We start from the raw sequence: 22711 nt of genomic DNA on the forward strand, positions 1-22711 counted from the left end.
TCACAACAATTTTTATAAATCAAAGAATAAGAACTATATGCTACATTTCTTATTAAGATGTGCTATAACAGTTTTGGAACAAAATACATTCATCTTCATAAAATAAATACCTTTCATCCCAGTTTTCATTCCACTCAAACCTTGTTGAGTTACAGGACGATCAGCAACTTTGATTTGCGACGACAAAACCCCACCAGTCCCTAGAGGACCACCACGAGAACCTGGTCTTGCTGTTGATGGTGGCATCTAAATGACAAGAAAGATTTCACTTTTATGAAATGAGGAAAAAACAGTACCAGCATAAGATTATCAAGGGAATTTTTCTAAAAACTGAAACTCTACACAATTTATAAGTTCAATACCAGTTAGAACTACATACCAGAAAAAAAACTACTTGAAAAATAATAATATAAAAAAATACTAGGGCCAGTTAGATAATGCACATACTGAGAAACCTTATGATCTAAGTTAGATCCCTGGGCTCCACACAGTACTTTTCCACCTAGATAAAGAAATAAATGTTAACAAAAAGTTACATAATGATGTTATAGTTGATTTTCTCCTTTGCAAAATCTGGTGCTTTAAGCATTATTATGTTGAGTATATATATATATATATATATATATATATATATAATTCCTCAAAATTTAGGAAAAAGAAAACTTTCATTTTGAAAAAAAGAGTACTATTACATGTCTTGAGGAAAGTCACAACTCTCTCTTGTCAACTACTGGTGAGGGAGAACTGGCTATATTCTGTCAATCATGTTTTAAATAAATGTTGATTGGCCAGGCAGGAAGTATAGGAGGGAAAACCAGACAGGAAGTAGAAATGATGCAATGAGAACAGAATTCTGGGAAGGAGGAAGTTGATTGCTCCCACTTCTGCCCAGATCACTGAAGCAGCAGGATGTGATCTGACCCACTGAAAAAGGTACTGAGCCGCATGGCTAACATAGATCAGAATAATGGGTTAATATAGGCTACAAGAATGGACAGGAAGCCTGAGCAAATGGGCCAATCAGCTTTATAACTTACAGACCTCTGTGTTATTTTCTTTGGAACAAGCTGGCTGTGGGGAACTGAGCAGGACAGAAACCCCCAAACAAACAGGACCCCTCATGTTACAAACTATGCAGCATATAAGCATGGGAAATTATAAAGGGCAACATGAAACTCTTCCAAAATCTCTCTGCATCTTCTCTTTTTTATCCTTTTCTTTTAGCTCTCCCTGCCAAAGACTAACATACAGTAGAAGACTAAATATGGAGTAGAAATTTTAGATTATTAAATTTTTGCCATTTACTTTGTTGTCTTTATTTCTGTTAGCTGGTAGTCTTTAGCACTATCAAACAACCTAGTTCTTAGGTGACTCGGAGAATTACTTGCAAACTTACTTAGTTACATTATCAACACCATGACACATTCCAGAGACTATGCTAAATACAAAAACAAATGCAATTCAAATAAAAGAGTTCAGGGCTACCCACAGTGGTTTCTAGGAGAGACTGAGAAAGCTTTGCTTTGGAAACTTTCTAAACCACTCTTTTTTCTGCTTTATGCAAGTACACTTTGGAGAACGACTTGAATTACCTTTCTTATTTATGAGATGAAGTATAGAGAACAATAAAATGGAATAATGTGTGAGTATATGTATCATTTGGAAGAACATTCAAAAATCTATTACTGAAAAAGACAAAAAAAACCCAACAAAATATTATCCTGATTTTGAATCAGACTACATATGCATATGTGTTTTTGTGTCTGTAAATACACAGGAAAGTCTTATAAGATATATACCAAACAGCTGACAATTGCCTGGAATAGAAAAAAGCTCTCAAAAAATCAGCCACAGTTTATTTTACAATGAACATCACTTATTTCAAAATCATAGACATCACACAAGTAAAGTGCATGACAAATAGGAGTTGGTCAATAATGTCAGATAATTTTTGCAAGTATTTAATTAACAAGCATCAGAAGAATCAATTATTACTAGAACAAGAGAAAAAACATATATAAGAAGACTTCAGAAAAATCATTTCCATTTTAGGTTATATACTATTATCTGAAACTCTGGAAAAACCATAAAAGTTTAAGAAAACCAATTATTTATTCCCTAAAACAACAACAACAACAACAAAAAACCACTGTTGTCCTATACACACACAGGACTCAGCATTACAGCTCCTCTACAAGTTTAGCCTACTATTGGAGCCTGAACATCAGCACTGCACACTTTCTGTTACTCAAGACCAGTGTAGGAACAACAGCAGAAAATACTGTATCAGAGAGAAGGGTTTTGTTGTTGTTTGTTTTTTGAGATGCATATATCATATTGCTATTGGCCTGGATAGAATCTTGCTATTACCCCAGGCTGACTTGGAACTATGTAGCCAGTCTGGTTCTGCTTCAGCCTCCAGAGTGCTGGGATTACAGGAATGTCACCATTCCTAGCCCACCATTTCATTTCTAGCATCATGTATATTACTATGTTGAATTGATAGTACATCGCTTTGGGGCTGGAGAGATGGCTCAGTGGTTAAGAGCACTGACTACTCTTCCAGAGGACCCAGGTTCAATTCCCAGCACCCACATGTCAGCTCACAACTGTCTGAAGATCCAGTTGCAGGGGATCTGACACCTTCACACCAGTGCACATAAAAAAATAAAGTTAAATAAACCATAAAAAAATATTTTAAAAAAAGAAAGATATTACATCGCTTTTTAAATCATGTATTACAAAGAACAGTTTTCTCAATATCATCATCATTCATCACTATTTATGCCCCAGCAACGCTTAAGCATGCATGGGAAGCCTGTTTATGGTGGTTCTCCAGTTGTTCCGATCCTAGGTAGTTCTATAATTAAAAATAATTTTAAGAATAGCCAGACATATTTTTAATAGCAGATACAATTTACTTAAGATTTGCTTATGGGGCTGGAAAGATGGTTCAGTAGTTAACAGCAATTGATGCTCTTCAAGAAAACTGCCAATTCATTCCCCAGCACTGTATCCTGAGGCTCACAACTACCTGTAACTCTAGATGGAAGAAATCAGACACCTTCTTCTGGCCTTCACTGGTAACGATGCTTTCATGCATGCTCACAGACACAAATGCACATATACACAATTAAAAATAAACCTTCAAAAATGTTTATAATGTCTTCAATTTGTTCCAAATTTTTATTATTATGATAATGAAAATATAATAATCTCTGTAGTTTATATTTCTTAGAATGCTCAGTTTTCAAATTCTGTACTTTCTCAAATATGATGATTTTCTTCCGGCTACATTGACTTATACCACTATCTTAACAGTTACTAAATATATTTCTCATTTTCTGTGACCAATATATATTGGTTTTTGAGACAGGGTTTCTCTGTATAACAGCCCTAGCTGTCCTGGAACTAGCTCTTATACACGGCCTCGAACTCACTGAGATCAGCCTACTTCTGCCCCCTGAGTACTGGTAATTAACAGTTTGCACCACCACCACCTGGCTCAAAATATATTTTTACTCATACTATTCACTACTATTATGCCTTTTCTTATTATTATTATTCTGAAAGGTTTTGAGCCCATTTTTATAATGTTATTCTTCCCCAGTATCAAAAAAAGTCTCACTGTATTCTATTTGAATGTGAGTTTATTATAACTTTAACACAGAACAAATGCATACAAATTAGTAAAGTTTGCTTTTTCATTTTAAGATTCTCAATACTGGACCAGGCGGTGATGGCGCACGCCTTTAATCCCAGCCCTCTCAGAAGGCAGAGGCAGGTGGATATCTGTGGGTTCAAGGCCAGCCTGGTCTACAGAGCAAGTTCCAGGATGGTCAGGGCTCTCCGCAGAGAAACCATGCCTCTAAAAACAAACAAACAAACAAGGTTCTGAATACTGATATGTAAGTGTGGCAGCACAGTCTGTAATCCTAGCCAGCCCTAAGGAGACTGGGGCATGAAGATTCTGAATTCAAGGCTAGTCCAAGATATATTAGAAAGACTCTGTCTCAATTTTTTAAAGTTATTAATGATCTATACAAAAAATTACCAGTTTGTCATTTTTTTTCATTTTTAAGGTATTTTTAATTTTTGTAAATTCAAATATAAAAATTAAAAATATTTTCAAGTACTTAGTTTTTCTAACATTATTAGAAAGTCCTCAGACTTTATCAAGTTTATATTAAATAATTATGTATATATATATATGTATATATATATAACTGGAAACTCTACCAGTTATATAAACTCTTTATAATATCAAGTTTATATACTCTTTATAAGTCTTATAAATGATACAAGAATGAACAAAAATTGCTTTAAGAAGTAATTTATTAGGTTTGGGGCAAGGCCTCAAGAATATTTTATGTATTTTTCAACTAATTTGAAAAGTCACATTACTAGTAAAATTCTTTAAAATGCTTGATTCTGGTTTTAGTCTATTTCATCTCATTTGCTTCTGACTCTGAAACACTGTCCAATTCTAACTATAATGGTTTTACTTTACCCTTGCCTAATAAATACAAAGCCCTGTGTTTCATCCCAGCACCACAAAAGTAACTGTTAAAGCTTTAAAATACGTTTATGGGTATCACTAGACACAATGCCTTGATAATGGTCTCACTCTTCCACATTGTATTTTTACATATTTTAAAACATTTTTCATACAATTAATATTGCTTACAGAATAAAGGGACAACAAAGTAAAATCTGTTATTGCACAGACTCCCAACTTACTGCAGTTGCCACCCGAACAGTCCCAGATGGGGGTCTGACTCCAGAAGGAGGTCTTCCTGTTAGCCCTATTCCACCCCGAGAAATAGGGCGAGGTGCTGAAGATTTGTGGTTACTGGCCATTGTTCACTTTAGCCACTGTTTGGAAACAAAAACATAATTCAGTTTTTCCTTAGAGGTCTCATACACCTGAACACTAGTAGCTCATTATACCCTTCCTTCAAATACTTAATTCATAATGATTTTTTTCTTGCAAACTGCCATTCCCTGACACTTTTACAAGGCTAAGTTGGCTGTAATTTTATTCAAATTTTACTTTAAAATTCTATTTAGAACTATGGGATTGGGGCTACTGAAATGGCTCACTGAGTAAAAGCACCTGTCATGCAAGCCTGGGAACGTGAGTTGCGTCCCTGGAACCCTCATAAAGGTGGAAGAAGAGACTGACTACAAACTTGCCCTCTGGCCCTCCCCCATGTACAATGCAGCATGACCATCCATCCCCACACTCACACCGTGCACTTACACATACAATAGTAAATAATTAAAATATGTGAGTAAATGAAAAATAAATGAGATCATTTATTACAATATTCCTTCCTCAATATCCCGCTCAGCAAAGGCAAGACCCTCTAACTCTTTCTTCTTGGTGTATATATATATAACCCTTAATCATGTTTCCATCTATTCTTATCACTCTCAGTAAGTAAGTTGACTTCCTAGTAATCTGAGAAAATTAGGACATATATTCCATCACCTTTAGAGCATCCAAATCAAGCTAGTACATCCTGCTCTTCAGTATCAATTCTGCTTTGCCTTCTTCAACCCGTCATGTGCTGCACTCCACATCTCCCTTGAGATGAAGCAATCTTTACAGTTTACGTATCTTTCACCTACTGTCAAGTTCAATTTTTCCCTAATTACAGAAACTAATGTATTTGTCCTACAAACTCCTAACCTGTGCAGAAAGTCTTCCTTATGCAATCAGGCTTTCCAGAGTAATCTATTTCCACTACCTCCTAGGTTTCACTACATCATTTAAACGCCCTCTGTCAACCTTACATGGATATAAACATCATGGTTGACTGGTATGTGATCTACAGGAACTCATCGACATGACACTAGCCTGCTCTTGTTCTCTTTCTAGGCTCCTCCATCCTCCACTTGCCTGGGTATGGCAGCATCCCACACGATGCCATCCAGTCTCATTTTCTTACAGTCACATTCAGGGCTTCAGCAAACAATGAGCTAAGGATTCACAACTCCTTATCTCCCTGACACAATTTCTCTACTCACACATAGTCTAACTCAGAGTCTAACTCACACATACAAGGCAAACATGTATAAAGTTAATGAACATCTATCACGTCCCCCAAAACTGTCCTTCCTCTTGGCATTACCTCCTACTCATATAAGTCAGAAACTTGGTCTTTGATTTCTCCTGTTTCTCACTGCCAATGGCCTATTGATTTCATTCCTTTCAATGCTAAACACATACTGCCCTCTATTTTTACAGTGCTGGCAGTCAGTTTAGGGACTCACTAATTCAGGCCGGTAATTAAATTGGCCTCTTATCGAATCTCCTTGCCTAACACATATCTTGCATGCTGGCTTTTCTAGGAACTCTTTCATGACTACTCTTAACCACCTCAACCGTCTTCGGGCTTACCGGGCTGTGCAGACACTATCATATATCCTGCACATAACCCTGCCCCAGTACCTACCACAGTAACTGAAAGAAGCTGCTTAAGTCCTCCTTCCCTCTGAGAACAAGAGCTAGCTCGTATCTGTAAGTCCTCAGCATCTGTCTCCGTGGCAGGCAGAAACTACACTGTTGTATCTCTTAATCTCCTTCAATACAAAGGCATCCCAATTACAATCATCCACTAATTTGGGGTTCAGAAAGTAGTTCTGTGGTAGAGAACATAAAAATACTGTCAGATCAACCAAACCTCTAGCACCAAGGGGGGGAAAAAAACTGTCTTCAAAAAATAATAAATAAATGTTTGAGACGATACGTCTAACTTGTCTCAGGTTTTTAAAAGAAATGTATGGCGGTGCATGCCTGAGATGGAAGGAAGAAGAAAGAGAGGAAGGGAAGAATCACTGTGACTGCAAACAAAACGTAGTCGAACCCAAGTGCTTTATTCAACACCCCACGCTCAGCTCTCTCTTGCTCTTCTTTGCATCAGCCCACGATCTGTCATTATATTGTCAACTTCTACAGTCCTACACACTTTCAGTTCCAACTGTAATAACTCATAAATCAGTTGTCTGCAATCCTATCATTCAAACCAGGCACCAATTCTAAATGGTCACCTGTTTACTGAACATTTCCATTTGGGCATCTATACAACTATCTCTTCGTGTAGGAAAAAAAAATGAACACCTACCTTAGACCCTTTCTTTGCCAAGCAGCACCCTTCCCCTAACTTCCCTACTGTGTTCAACTACACAGAGACATCAACAGCATTATTCCAAATGAAATCAGAAAAGTTAAAAGAAGTACCTTTTTCAAATACAGGTCCTACAGTCAAAACACTTCCTCAAAATAAGTAAAAACACTTCTACCTCTGACAGTAACCACTACATAACCTTTGCCTGGGATGTGTTTTCTCGTCTCTAAAACAAAAGTGTGGCCACGAGTCCTTATTTTGCAGAGTTGTGGAGTTCAGTTCTTAGTTTTTCCTTGCCATTACAACCATTATCCTCCCTAAGCCAATCATTCTGACTTAGGGTAAGAGAAAAGTTGCTAAGTCCCTTCCCCCTGTAACCGCTGACGGTCTCCTCCTTTAGAGCAGAGACTCTCCTGCCGGTCAGTGTCCTTCCTTGGGTTGGTGAGTCCAGTCTTAGTCCATGCCTAAGGTGAACGTCCCAGGCCAAGCCTCCGACCCCAAGTCATAGAACAGCCAAGAGCCCACGGATTCGAATTTGTTTTGTTTGGAACGCGTCAGAGTCTCCAGAGAAGGATAACCCGCGCAGGGAAAAGGCGAGAAGCTGAAATGGCTCACCTTGCCCGGTACGAATGGGGGACCCCGCAACACGAACCTCTCTCCGAGGAGACAGAGCGAGCCACACCGCTCAACTAACCACGGTCTGGGCGCCAGGCCTCAAAGCCCTGCACGACGCCGCGTATCCCAGCAACGGCCACCGCGCGGAAACCTCCTCTCGTGATTGGCCGGCGCTGCGCCTCTGATGGGGGGGGTCTCGCGAGATTTGAGGAAAGCCTTTCTTCCTCTCGCCCCAGACTTTCCTGAAAGAACTGGTGTTTTCTTCTACCAGAGGTCTTTTGTTTGTTTGTTTGTTTTAACCTGTTTATGAGAGGCTGTGTAATTGGGTGTCCTTAAAAGATCTATTTTACAAGGCCTCACTTTTATAGTGATGTAGGTCTAAATCACTACGTAGCCCTGGGTGACAAGTATCTTTTTAGAACGGAACTGTTTGTGGTGGGAATTTGTTCGTTTGTTTGGATAACTAAACGTTTGACAGATTCCTTGTCTTATCCCGACCAGCTCCCCTACAGGGAATGAGAGTGACTGCATTGGCTGTGCCAGTCTTCCTTAATAGCGGAATCTGGGTTTATTGCTTGCTAGCTCCAATCTAACCCAATGCACACACCCGAAATATGAATGTAAACCGTAAGGAATACTTCAGGGTCTATTTCAGCAAGAATGCCAACTCCAGCAACTATGTCTAGGATTTAAGACTGATTTTTGTTTTGTTTTGTTTTTTTAAGTTTAGATAGGGTCTCTCTACGTAACCCTGCCTGTCTTAGTAACTCAAGTAGACCAAGCTGGATGTATAGATCCTCCTCCCTTTCCCAAGTGCTGGTGTTAAAGATTTGCACCACCACATACCCAGTTTAATAAACCTTAATAAACCCACTTCCAGTTTTTAGTTTAAACATAGTTTCTGTGCCTTCCAATTAAGAACTCTGACAGATGTGACAACTGAAATTGGTAGGACAGGTGTTCTTGACCCAATTTTAGAGAGATTAAGTAATTTGTTTTAAATCATTTGAGTAATCAACCGTGTCCCCATATCTTTTATGTAACGAAAACAATTCAGAACATCTCACTTAGTGGCCTCTCAGCTTTCCTAAGGAATGCAATCCACTTTATTTGACTTTGGTCATTTTCATTTTGTCTTTTGCTTGATTGTTTTGGTGTGGTCTCCTGGATATCTCCCTCCCATGTACTTACAGTACATGAGATCACGCCCCAAGTGGGCCCGGTATCTTAAAAGCTATTGGCTGAAGGAGCTCCTACAACATGGATACTAGGCAAGCTCTGTACCACTGGGTTACACACCCACTGTCCAAGATTTTGCTGTTTCTTTATAGGAACTTACTTAGGCTACATCAAGTAACTGAATTGGATAAAGCTTTCTGTCTCTAGACCTCAGCTTCTTAAACTGTAGATCACGAGCCCTCATGGGGTTTAACTGAATGTGGGGGTTCCCCCAAGTTTACAATAGTAAAAAATGTCTGAACACAGTGAACAAAAATTAAAGAACACAGAGTAACAAATTGGAGGTGGCAACACTCACCCATGCTGCATTGAACGGCTTCACTAAAGCTTTGGTTCTGAATCACTTGAGCACTCTCCCCTCCCACCACACCATACCAACCAGTGCTGCCTCAGACACCTTGGCTCACAGTCAAGAATATTTACTATGAACTCCAGTGTTTTTACTATAGAGTTTTCTACTGTTATAAACACATGATTAGGGAACGTAAGAGACGGCTCAGAAGAAGTTAAGAGCACTGTCTGCTCTCCCAGAGGTCCTGAGTTGAATTTCCAGCAGCCACAGGGTGGCTCACAAACATCTACAATAAGATCTGATGCCTTCTTCTGGCGTGAAGGCAAACAGGCAGGCAGAACACTGTATAAAAAATCATTTTAAAAAAATGAAAAAATTAATTAAACTTTTGGGGTATTGAAGTAGCAAGAAACTTCTTTGCATTCCAAGAGAATGTAACATATATTATTTTCTTTGTTTTGAAATTTGGGTTTTCATTTAATTCCATCAACAGAAATTAGACTTGACTAGTCACAGATACTTTTGTACATTGACTAATTTTAGAAAGGTTTTCGTTTGTTTGTTTGTTTGTCTGGGGGAGGGAGGATTTTAGAACCTGAAATTTTTTCCCATTTTCTTCTACTTAAAACTGTATCAGATCATTCCAATATAATGCTATTTAATATGTAAATTGGATTGTTATACATATGGTATGTTTGTTTTAAAAAATACATCAAAGAGAAAAATCATAATGTCTTAATTACAGAAAATAAGAGCTCAATATTTTTATATCTTTGTTCCTTAATGCAAGTATCAAATTGGTATATTATTGGATTTTACTGCATTAGAATGATTGATTTAAAAAACTGTTTAAGACGATAACTTGAGTTTCAAAAAATATTGCCAAATGAATTTCGGCTTGAATCAGGATAGAATTTCAAGGGGAGCCCTGAACATATTTCTATCATTTTGTATAATGTGTTTATGCAAAGTGTTATTCTCTGCATTGGTGATTATTAAATCAAAAATACTGATCCATTCTGAGAAGCATTGAAATGGAAGATGCTGCAGATTCTGAGTTTGGTTCCCACCACCCTTACCCACTCACAACCTTCTGGAACTCTACTCTGGGGATCCGGCTCCCTCTTCTGGATTCACTGGCACTGCACTCATGTGCACCTACCCACACACAGACACACACAGACACACACAGACACACTTAATTTAAAGGAAAGCAAATCTTACAGTTATTCATCTGAGCAGTATTTGTTATAGGAAAATTAGTTAAGGTCACACTGGGGTCCCTGCAAGCTCCACTGCTGGCAGAAAGACAAGCTGCATGAAGGAAGAGAGGAAAACTTGGTTCAGCTTGACTTAGTCAGACTGGATCAAACTTCTAGTGAGTTTGACGCCAGGCAGTCTATTGTAATGAAAGCATATTTAAACACAGTACAATTTGGAAAAAGTTTCCGAGCAAAAATCATTTCCAATCCCATGCACGATAAAGCTTAATGTGTGACTACAAAGAAACTCCTTTATATAGTATGTTGCCATGAAGATAGGATCTACAGCTTAAAGGCCTAGGTAGGATCCAGTGTGCTCTCTGAGATAGCATGCAGGGAACAGGTTTTAAAGTACATGTGACATCTACCCTCAGGATGGGTTCTATTAACTGAGAGCTGAGGATAAAGGACTAGGGTGGGAGAGTATGGGATAAACATTCTGGGGGCTTTGGGTAAGGTCTGGCTCTATAGACAGCACAGGTCACCAGGTCATTAACAATATCCACTCCCAGACTTCTAGGTAAAAAGCAGGCATTTCCTCCTTTAAGGAGACAACCCTGCATGGTTAACATTCCTGATTTCCCCAGTGATCTGTGTCTCCAACAAGGCAATCGTCATAAAGTACATACAATTTGACCATTAAAATCACTGTCCCTGAGCTGCGAATACACCCTTGAGTGTTGATGTTGGGGTGATAAACTTAGAAGCCTGGAGTTAGCACAAATGAAATTAGGCTGAAGAAATGGGAGATTCACCAGATGAATGGGGAAGGGACTTCTTAGAGCTTTCCTATCTGAAAACATCACAGTGGAAATATATAGGAAATGAGATGAGACCATTATAGGTTCTTGGATTGCCACCTTGCAGAAACTGCAAAGGCACACCTCTATAGGGGAACACTAGCACACTTGCTAATCTGTTCTCAGGAATACACACTTGTATTTTCTAAAGAATCAATGTGTATTACTCATTAATACTTTTTTTCACATTACACACTCACTCTTCTTTACTAAATTGGGCCTACAAGCTTTTAACCATTTGATGAAACAGTTGTTTCTTTTATTAGCTCAATTTGTGTAAAAACTGATTTTTTCTCCTCTTTTTAATCTGTATTTTGTTAGTTATTACATTTTTGGAACAGAGCCTCTTGTAGTCCAGGCTGGCCTTAGACCTGCTATATAACTTCCTGCCTGCGACTCTCAAGTGTTGGGATTACAAACCTGTATTACTATGCCCACTTTTGTTTCTGTCGTGTTAATTATTAAGATCCCAAGATACTGAACATGATGGGGTAGATGAAAAGCTCTTCCCCAACAATATGGAAAGTCATTCAGGATATATGGTTAAAGCAAGGTGAAAAGTAATCACAGCTAACATGTTCTTACACCTATTTAAACAATCTGTGGGGAGCATACAAGAAAGTAATAATAATGTCTCCAGAAAAGAAAACTGGGTGGTTAAGATTTGAAAATTTGCACACTATCTTTTTAAAGCTTTTGTATCTTAATGAAATGTATCATTACAATATTTTAATGTCAAAGAAAACAAAGACCATGATTAATTTTCATATTTGTTAAATGAATTAAGCAATTATCTGGACAATGTTCCCAAAGCATATGAAAAGATATGAGTTCTCGATGTTAAGCAAGAAAAAAGAAGCTGTCAGCTTCAGTAAAGTATCTTCGTTCTTTCCGAGCACCAAAAACTTGAAAACAGCTATTACCTAATGTAGCGCCGTGTAAAGAATGTATTTAATTGTATTTGCTTTGAAAGCTCTTTAATATTCTGCATTGTTGGTAAGTGCCACACAATTTATACTCTGTAGAGAGTTCAAGATGTACCCTGCTTAAGCTACTTTGCATCATACAAAATAGTAGTTTTCAGGCTCCATTTTATAAGACAGCATTTTGACCTTCTGACCTTCCTTTGCTTTTCTTCCCTCTCAGTGCTGGGAGAAACTTTCCGCAAAGTTACCTTTCACCTAACCAGAGCAGCCAAGAGAAACACAAAGCAGAAGTCTTTCTACTGAAAATATCATTAACCTGGCCTCTGGGGGCGTAGCTCTGCACTTTGATCTTCAGGCAAGCTTTATTTGTTAAATCATAAACAAAATATCACTACATTAACCAGAGAAAACTAAACTCACCTTGCAGAAACAAGTCTGCAGTCTGTCAACACAGCTGGATAGGCTTGTGTCACATACCACTGTCCCTAAGAGAATCATTCACAAACTAATGTGTGTTCTTTGAGTCTGTGTTCCAAACATGGTATGTTTTACAAACTTAGTGACTTTACAAAAACTGCTTATAGTCACTTTAATATTTTCCATAATTCCTAATTTCATTTTCCTTTAGATATAAAAGGAACTGGGAATATAGTTTAGTGTGTGCTTAACACACTCACATGAACCCTGGGTTCAATTCCTAGAACGATAAACAAAAATTTCAACACACCTATAGACCTGAGGTATATCAGCATCTATCATGCATGGCCAGCATGTGCCCACAGGCCACAGAATAACTAAGAATGTGTCCCAATACATCTGAAGGTGACAATGTCATATAATAACGCCAAAACATCAGACACTCCTGAATCTTTTAGGGGTCATGAGCACTTCCATTATGTGATTGTTTCTATGTATGCAATCCTTATACTTTTGCTCATATGTAATGTTTTTGTCAGTTTATGGCAGCAAATAGAGCAGAGGCCATAGTTCCTTATGTACCCACATTCTATTACCACAATTTTATTCACATAGATGGACACACCAAATGTCATTGGTATTTATTAAAATTTCTAGTTTTCAGCTTAGCAAAATTTGTCTCAAGTTACCAGCCTTGGGCCATATTGACCCCAACTTTATATCCTTATCTTTAACATTAGGTTTTCTATAATGAATTTTAGGCTTCTGTTGGTTTTGAGATAGGTCTTTCTATGCACCCCTGGCTGTCCTGTAACTCCCTATGTAGATCAATCTGGCCTTAAACTCAGAAATTCACCTGCCTCTGCCTCCTGAGTCTTAAGATTAAAGGTGTACACCATCATGATCCCCTGAATTTAGGCTTTTAAACAAACAAACAACAAATAAAAATGTCACACTGAAAGCATCATACTGAGAACAAAAATTATATACCTTAAGTCTATTTTTTTTATTTATTCAGGTCTTGTTTGTTTATTTTGTTTTGTTTTTGGAAATAAGGTTTCTCTATGTAGTCCCAGAACTTGCTCTGTAGACCAGGTTGGCCTCAAACTCACAGAGATCAGTCTGCCTCTGCCTCCTGACTGCTGGAATTAAAGTCATGTGCCATTATGTGTTTTTCGGGATCTACCTAGACCTGCTGGTCTCAAACTCAGAGATTCCCTGCCTCTGCCTCCTGAGGGATGGGATAAAGCTGTGTGACACTGTACCCTGCCTGCCTTGTCCTGCTCATTCCCTTGCTTCCTTTATTGCTATATCTGAAGATCAAACTCAGGGTCTCATAAATCTAATGAAAAAACTCTACTATTGAGCTATATCAGTTTGTACAAACTTAAATGGCTATTATGGAAGTTCAACTGTTTCATCTATTGTCTTTGAAAGAACTATTGATATTGTGAGGATTTCTACATGTCCTCTGTCATGGGACAAAGAGTTTATGAAAATGGACAGTTAGAAGAAATCATTAGTTTTTAAACCTTTGAGTCCTTGATATAAAATGTAATAATTAGAAAAAAAAGTCCCAAGAATTCATTCTTACTCTTCACAGGATTTAAGTTCAGTCAAGTGTTCTTGATATGTGACTTTAAAACAGTTCAGTTGTTAACTAAACAATTAAACCAATGAAAACTATGCACACACCCATGCTATTGAAACATCAACTAGTAGAGCTATTTTGAGTCCAGGAGTTCCAACAGTTTGGACTCTACCTAGGAACCATGAGGGAAAAACTTACATCACGTGTTCTACAAACAAGACTAAGAACATGTACTTGATTCTTTAAAGTGTAAAGTCCCAGAGGAAGGTTTGGCCACCTTTTATGTTCTTTAAAGTTCTATTTTGTAACTGGAAGTTTCTCTCCTGCCTGCCAACTAAGAGGCTTATGTTAATTATAAAAGTTTGGCCGGTGGCTCAGGCTTATTACTAATTATCTCTTACTTTTAAACTAACCCATTTCTAATAGCCTATATTTTTACCATGAGGCTCATGTCTTGTTACCTCATATCTTGCTTCTCTGGCGGCTACTTGTGTCTCCCTGACTCTGTCTTCTTTCTCCCTGTATCTGTTTGGATTTCCTGCCCAGTTATATTTGCCCTGTCATAGGTCAAAGCATTTTCTTTATTAACCAATAGTAATAAAACATATTTACAGCATACAGAAGGGCATCCCATTACTATTTATTGGACCTGGAGAGATAGTTCAGAATTTGCTCTGGCTGCTTTTCTAGATGACCCACATTTGATTCCCAGAACCCACATCATGGCTCACAACTACCTATAACTCCAGTTCCAGGATATCCAACATCCTCCTCTGACCTCAACAGGTACCAACCATGCAAGTGGTGCACACACATGCAGGCAAAACATTCATATAAAACCATAAAAACAATTTAAACTTAAAGGATTTATTGATGTGTATGAGTGCCTACACACATTTAATGTATCACGCGCATGTAGTGCCTGGAGAGGGCAGAAGAGGACACTGGATCTCTAGACCCAGAGTTATAGATGGTTGTGAGCCATGATGTGAGTGCTTGGACCTGAGCCCAGGTCCTCTGGAAGCCAATGTGATGCACGATTAACAAAAGCTCAGGGACTGAAATTGGGGTTCAACCCGAAGATCCGAAAAGCAAAGCAGCCACCACTGGCTCTTACCTTGACCTCAGTCTGAAATGGTGATTCTGCCTCCAGGAATCTCAGAATGCGACTGTGTGATGAGAGCTGTTTCCTCCTGTTTTATAATCCTCTCTATGGCTGGGATTAAAGGCATGCACCACCCGGTTTCTATGGAAAACTAGTGTGGCTACTGGGATTAAAGGTGTGTCATTGCGGCCTGGTCTGTAAGGCTGACCAGTGTGGCTGTTTTACTCTCTGAACTTCAGGCAAACTTTATTTATCCAAATACAATTGAAATGTCACTACACCAGTGCTCTTAACCACTGACCCGTCTCTTCAGACCCTGATTTTGATTAGTTAAGTTTTAGTTTCTGAGTACTGTTCAGTTGGGCTCCATAGCTAGGGCCATCTTAGCCTAATGGTCACTTTTGGTTTTTGCTCTATGGGTTTTTTGTTGTTGTTGTTGTTTTGTTTTCAGTCAATGCAAATCCTTTATCTGTGAGATAGAGATTATATTCCCTTCGTAGGATTACTGTAAGGACTAAATGAGAAACCACATGAAATCTGTATTTTATGTGATATACTGTAGTTAGGAAATTTCCATTGAGAACCTATTTGTTATGGGATATTTGATCACACTGTGGAGCCCCAAGACTGTTAATAAAATTAATCTTGAACTGGGAGCAGAGCCCTCGACTAGCTGACAAAAATTAGCAATATAGAGTACAGAGGACTCAGGAATGTGGAAAGAGAGGTGCACAGGAAGGAACAGGGAGGGACTTAGAGATTTGCCGTCCTTTTGGTTTGGGAAGAGTGGAGAGATGCTTCTCTTGCTGGTTTCCAGCCAAAAAGGAAGATCAGCTGGTTGCTTCACAGCTTCTCTGATCTAGCAGGTTTTTAAGCCCAACATCTGACCCCGAGTCTATTGGTAAATATAATGATTTATATTTACCTACATTTATTAAAACCTACATTTGGTGACCACAATCAAGCCAGCTGGACCAGATCCTGTAGGCTGCGATCTGAGCCGCTGGAGTGATGACTGCCCAGCCTTGGGGCTTTAGATGTGGCCACTAAGCTGACAGAAAAATAACATCTATTAAATAAAAAGCAGTAAATCTGATGGTTAAGATTGGGGATCAATCTCTCATCCACCTCAGGATCTCAGTAGTGGTACACACCTATCGTGACAACACTCGGGAGACTGAAACAGAAGATTGCTGGGAATTTGGGGGCAGCCAAAGCTAGTGAGAGACAGAGTGGCTGAGATGTCTCATGGGCAAAGAGCTTGCCATCCCACCAAGCCTGGGGACCTGAGCTAGATTCTCAGAACCTACATGGTAGAAAAAGGGAACCGTTTCTTGCAAGTTGTTCTTGGAGTCCTATGTGCGTTCTGGTGCCTGTACATACACAAATGCACAAGCACACATACACACATATGTACACACAGAATAAATATAATTAAAATGAAAAGAAAAAAATTAACAGCAACTACAAAAATATTGAAAGAGAATGAAATTTTCTGAAGAAATATCATCACAAATGATGACTACAGAAATATGTTACAATACCATGAACACTATTTGGAAATAAAATTGTACTGGCCCACAGAAGAGTTAGGAAGGTCCGGAAGATAAACTGGTATTTGAACTGTGACATACAGAGAAAAGATTACAGTTTTGTTATGGCATGTGAAGTGAGTGGGCATGTGTGCGTGCATGCGTGTTTCCAAGACAGGGTTTCTGTGTTACAGTTCTGGTTGTCCTGGAACTTGCTTTATAGACCAGGCTGGCCTTGAACTCACAGAGATCTGTCTGCCTCTGCTTCCTGAGCAAAGGTGTGTGCCACCACTACCCCGCTAGTGTTTTCTTTTTTTTAAAACTTTATTTAACTTTATTTCATGCGCATTGGTATAACAATGTCAGATTCTCTTGAACTGGAGTTACAGACAGCTGTGAGCTGCCATATGGGTGCTGGGAATTGAACCTGGGTCCTCTGGAGGAGCAGTCAGTGCTCTTAACCACTGAGCCATCTCACCAGCCCGTTAGCATGTTTTCTTAAGAAAGGGACATCTCCTGTAGTCAGAATGGCCTAGAACTCACTATACAGCCCATATTTCAGTCTTGTGATCCTCTTCCTTCAGCCTCCTCGGGCATTAGGACTTGCTTGTTTGTTTTAGGAACACAGAAATATCAACTTCAACATTGTGGTTTGTTGAAATTGAGAAAGGTAAGAAATTTAACATGGCTGAGGCAGACACGTACCTACAGGAAATGACTTTAGTAAAATAAATCAGGAAAACATGAAAGGCCTTGTATAACATTATACTCCTTAAACCGGAAAGCTGCTAGCTATTGGGATTACTGAATTAAGGGAATAATACTTAGATCTAGAATTTAGAAAAAGACTCTTACTTTGATGTGTAGAACTGGCTGGGAAGAAGAGGTAGAAAAACAAGACAATGTTAAAATAATTTAAGCCACTAGGCAGAAATTTCTAATAGACGGCTGGAAATAGTCAAAGCTTGAGAATATAATTTGAAGAGAGCTTACCTAGTGAGTATAGTGTCAGAAGAGGTTTTAAAATACCAACATTTCAGGATTTAAACCTGAGAAACACAAAAGAATAGTGAGTTCAAGTCTAGCATGAGAGTTTTAAGGAGAGTGAGTAAGGTAAATGCACATTGGATTAGATTTGGTAACTTTAAAGTTTGTGTTATGGTGGATGTGAGGCAATAATACGGAAGGCAATTTTACTACAATGTAGATGGGACACTCTCAATGCAATGCAGAGACACTCAGGAGCACCATGGAGGTTTGGCTAAAAATACGTAATTTTACCTGTAATCTAGTATTCAGAGATCAGGGCAGGAGAACCAAGAGTTTGAGGCCAGCCGGGGCTACTGTGAGACTTTATAAATTAATTAATGAAAGGCATTCTCTGCCCTGTCTTAAACCTACAGAGCCAAAGCTCGGGCAAACAGTGTTCAGGTTTGGAAAGAATGAATCTGAACCATCGTTTGTTGTTTTGTTGTTGTTGTTGTTATTATTATTATTATTATTTGCAAAATCTGATAGCATGGGTAAGAACATACGGGTAGCTTAACAAGGATGAAAGTGATTAAAGTTTCCACTTGACTTCAGAGTCTGTCATTTTAGATGAAAAAGAATTTATGAAAATCCCGAGATTTTACCAACAGGCATGCAGAAACTGGGTAACAAACCGTGACGCAAGGTAAAGAAGCAATTTCACTCTACCATCAAGAGGAGTCGGGTTACTCTACCACTCAGAGGAGTCCAGCTGGAACCTAGATTTAAAACATCCCCAGGCTCAGCGCGCGGGCGAGTCGCTCGCCACGCGCAGCATTGTGGGATTTGTAGTCCCGGTTTGCCCTCTTACACAAATCTTCGCTTGTTCTCTGAAATCGACCGGGTACTGGCAGGACCAGGACTTCCGACATCTAGGCAGAATTTCCGAGTCCCGCCGTTCCTTCCTCGGCTCGCGATCCAGAGCGCAGAAGGGGAGAGAGCCTCGCCGCGCGACGCCTCAGCAGCGCGACGCACACGCTCTGCGTCACCGCGGGCTGCGGCGGATGATGAATTCCGGTGCGCGTGTTCGGGCTGCTGTGTCACTCAGTCCTTCCGCACCGGCTGACGGGCTCTTCCGGTCTCCCGCGCCCCTCACCTGCAGGCGGGTCTCGGGCCGCAGCCTGGTGCACGCCGGCCCGGGCCTGTGGACGAGTCTCGCGCAGTGCCCGGGAGCCGGGGCTCCTGACCCACGCTGGCCATGGCGAGCGGCACAGCTCGCTACAGGCTGAGCTGCTCGCTCCCGGGCCACGAGCTGGACGTGAGGGGCCTGGTGTGCTGCGTCTACCCGCCGGGGGCCTTTGTGTCTGTGTCCCGGGATCGCACCACCCGCCTCTGGGCCCCGGACAGGTGAGCGCTCGCCAGCCCTGCCGTCCGCGACGGATCCAGACACGTGGGAGGGATGAGCCTCCTTCCCTGCGCCGCACCGCTCCCTCTTCCTGCTGTCCGCCCTGCTCCCGCCTCCCCGCGGCTTCCCGAGCTTTCGCACTCCCGGCGAGCGGTCGGCGAAACCGACGGGATTTCGGGGCATGAGTGTGGGATTGTAGGAAATGCTGCCTGTCCTAACTTCACCACTAGCGAGGGGCTTGACCTTGGACGTGCACTTCAGACAGCTTTAGGGGCTTCAGCTTCGGCAAGATGATCTCTCAGGCTTTTCTTAGACTTCAGTCTTTATTGCTCCTCTGCACCCTCCTCGGTTAGGCAGGACGAAAACAGCTGACTTACCCCTCGCTCCGGTCGCCGGAGCTGCTGTGTCGTCTTCTCCCACTTTTCGATTTTTGCAGACTGTAGTTCTCAGTAATTGCCTTGCAGAGAGTTAGGCGTGGATTTCTCTCCTGGTTGTCCAACTTAGAGGAGAAGACAGGCTGAACCCTCTCAAATGTTAATTGTTGTGTAGAAATTCTGTGCTATTTCCTGAGGGAAAAAAATTATCATTGCCTTAAATTCTGCCTGCAAGCTCTCCCCCCCCCCCCAAGTTAACCAAAAGTTAAAATCCAGGCCAAATCAATATCAGATGTTACGTTTAAGCACTGATTAGGCAAGAAACTTAATCCTCAGTAAACGGATTTCAGTTTTCAGAAAGCAAAATTGAGCTTAAGTGATGAGTACCGTGTATTTTATTCCCTGGGAAGAAGTGACATCACTGATAGGCTCGCTCCGTTTACAGAACTTTCTTATAATCTCTTGGGAGAATATGCCTCAAGAAGCAAGCCAGTGCACATACAGAGATAGGTGGGAAGAGAAGCCCTTTTTGAGATGTTTCTCGCGTGTGTGTGCATGTGTGTGTGTCGACATCTCTATTAGATGGATTGAGCTGGTCCGTGGAAGGTGCAATGGGCCAACTTCGAAGTGGAAAAACTGAAGTTGGAAGGACACTATAGGCTAGACAGCTAGCGTAACAGAAAACGGAGGTGCAGGATTGGGAGAGAAAGGTTCCAGGGTGTCAGGAGGTGAACTGATGAGAGGGCAGGTCTCAAAGGCTAGCAGGAACCCTCTTCTGGGGTTTATATGTAAAAACACGCGGTTTCAAGCAGGGCGCGGTTTGGTTTAAGTTTCTGCTCGCCCCAGGTAGAAAGTAGTCTAAAGGTGGAGTGTGGAAATAGCTGTGTTTGGTGGCTTTTCAGTGCAGCCAATAGGTGATGGAAGTAGGATTATTATGGGGCAGGCTGCTGTGTTGCGTTGGATAAGATGACCTCTGATAGTCTCTTCCAGCATTAAGAGTCTATGACATCCCAAACCACTAGGTAAAACTAATAGGCAACTTTTTACGTATTGAAGTAAAAAAAAAGGAGTAAATTTACTCCTTTAAAATGGGAGTTCTCAAACAAACTCATTAAATAAACTTCAAAAATATTGGGGTATGGTGTAACTTTCTGCTTAGTCTATATGAGACCCAGAATTCAACACCCAACAAGTAAGTAAAATTAAATCCAGTAGAACCATATATCCAGAAGGACAGAAACATTGCAGTAAAGAGTATCTATTGAAAGAATACCTGTTTTAGTAGTTGAATCCTGTTATTAATCTGTACAGTCTGTAAGGCTGTTGTAGGTTGACAGAAGTGAATAACTGGGGTGATCTTTAGACTGAAATAATTTTCTGTTTGAAAACTGCTTCTTCTCATTTGTTTTTGTTCTTCAAATTTTGTTTACACATTATTCGACTAACAGTGATCAAAAGCTTGCATTTTGCAGCTGAGACTCTTTTCATTCTAGCTGTTGAGGTTAGTGTCTTAGGCACGCAGTGATTAGCCTCTGCATCTCAGCAATGGTTTTCATGATGTAAGAGGAGTCTGTAGACGGCATACTGAAAGCTTTTGCTTCTTGGTGTATTCATTGAGTTAATTAAGGGCTATACCATATTGGGAGTCAAGTAGTAAATGAAATTTGTTTTTCCCTGTCTGTTGTTGATATGCTCCTGGATCATAGCAGTAAGTGAGGAAATGAACTAAGAATAATAGAATTTAGGAGTTGGAAATAGCTGATGTTTTAGCCAAAACCTAGGTTTTAGCCAAAGTCCCTTGAAGACGCAGAAGGTTAACTGAGCAGATTTGTGTACTGAGCTGGGCCAGCCAGCATGCCATAGTTTCACACTGCTGCAGACCTCTTTAAACATCACACACTAAGTTGGATTCCACAAGTCTGTCACAGACTTCTGGGATGAGAGAGATGACGTTAGGTTTGCCATTATATTAATTGGCCTTTTGAAACTACCCATATTTAAAGATATGATTTAAAATTTAAGACTTTGCAGTTTGTTTTTCTTGACCATGCTAAGTCAAAAGTAACTTTTCCATCTGGTTAACACTGGGCACCATGGGTTGTAAGTCAAGACAGTTCTGTGGGGTTAATTAAATTGGCATTTTAAAAACGTTGCCTCCTCTAGCAGTGACAGCTTCCTCTTCTGTCATTGGTGCACAGGTGACCCTGGGTACTTTTACTGTCAGCTTGTTTAGACTGCTAGTGGTCGATCTCTTTAACTTTAGCTTTCTTCGTCTTCTTCATCTTGCCTTACATACTCCGGGCACTTCCTGAATGATGTTTATTGATAGCGAAGGTGTTTCAGACTCGCACGTTTGAAAACTGTTTTTATGTCCTGCTACTGCAGTGACACTTGAAATGGTTTATGATTCTAATCCTGCAGTAATTTTCCTTCCAGATCTTACAACATTGCTCCACTGTGTTTTTATCGATGGCTTTACACTGTTGAGAAGTCTGAAGCCATCCTAATATTTTTTACCTGTTATCCTCTAAAAGGAGCCTGTTTTCATCCGTTTCCCTGAACTGTTAGTGGAATCTTGAACAATGATAACCTCTGTCCAAAACTTCTCAAATTAATCTGTACGTTTCATTCTCCATTTCTTTCCTGTCTTCTTATTAGGAACTTGTTATTCAGATATTGGGCTGGTTTTCTTCATCTCTTCTTCTCATGCTGCTTTTTAGGGGGTTGACTGGAGGAACTTGTGTCCTGGTTGCAGCACCTTCCCATGTCTCTATGGATGGAATGGAGATGGCCTTTTAGCACTAAAGTTATGTTCTACTTGGTGCTCTTCTTTCTCCAGATTGTTTTGGTTTCCCACCTCACCTCTTGGTCTGGTCATTGTGTTTTATGCTGGAGGTTTTCCTTGGATATCTGTTATTCTCTGTTATTCCTTATGTGCTCAGATTTACAAAGCTTCGGGGAAGCTGTGCCTCTGGGTGGGGCTTGCTGCCTGAAACCTTTACCAAAGTAATACCGTCTGCAGAGCTGTTTTATTTTGCTCATTTGCCAACA

The 22711-nt window shown here is 40.1% G+C and overlaps 2 protein-coding genes across 6 annotated transcripts in view; one reads left to right on the plus strand and one right to left on the minus strand.

Moving 5' to 3' along the window:
- The window catches only part of Ift74 (intraflagellar transport 74), a 95424-nt gene extending 76531 nt beyond the window's left edge, over positions 1–18893 (minus strand). The window contains exons 1-3 of one of the 4 annotated variants that reach the window (XM_048453072.3): positions 18753–18893; positions 4741–4875; positions 111–246 (exon numbers count right to left, since the gene is read on the minus strand). In XM_048453072.3, coding sequence (XP_048309029.1) covers positions 111–246; positions 4741–4860 — 256 coding nt within the window. In that variant the 5' untranslated portion in view covers positions 4861–4875; positions 18753–18893. Of the gene's footprint in view, positions 1–110; positions 247–4740; positions 4876–7748; positions 7901–17905; positions 17925–18752 lie in introns of those variants that run through there. The other 3 variants (XM_048453074.3, XM_048453070.3, XM_048453073.3) reach the window with 3 other exon arrangements.
- A 96-nt stretch (positions 18894–18989) lies between these two features.
- Plaa (phospholipase A2 activating protein) overlaps positions 18990–22711 on the plus strand; it is a 32575-nt gene continuing 28853 nt past the window's right edge. Inside the window, exon 1 of one of the 2 annotated variants that reach the window (XM_048453068.3) lies at positions 18990–19288. In XM_048453068.3, coding sequence (XP_048309025.1) covers positions 19140–19288 — 149 coding nt within the window. In that variant the 5' untranslated portion in view covers positions 18990–19139. The remainder of the gene's footprint in view (positions 19289–22711) is intronic. The other variant, XM_085686259.2, reaches the window with a different exon arrangement.

Source organism: Myodes glareolus, chromosome 3 (genome assembly GCF_982192425.1).
Source record: "Myodes glareolus chromosome 3, mMyoGla1.1, whole genome shotgun sequence".
Lineage (NCBI taxonomy): Eukaryota > Metazoa > Chordata > Mammalia > Rodentia > Cricetidae > Myodes > Myodes glareolus.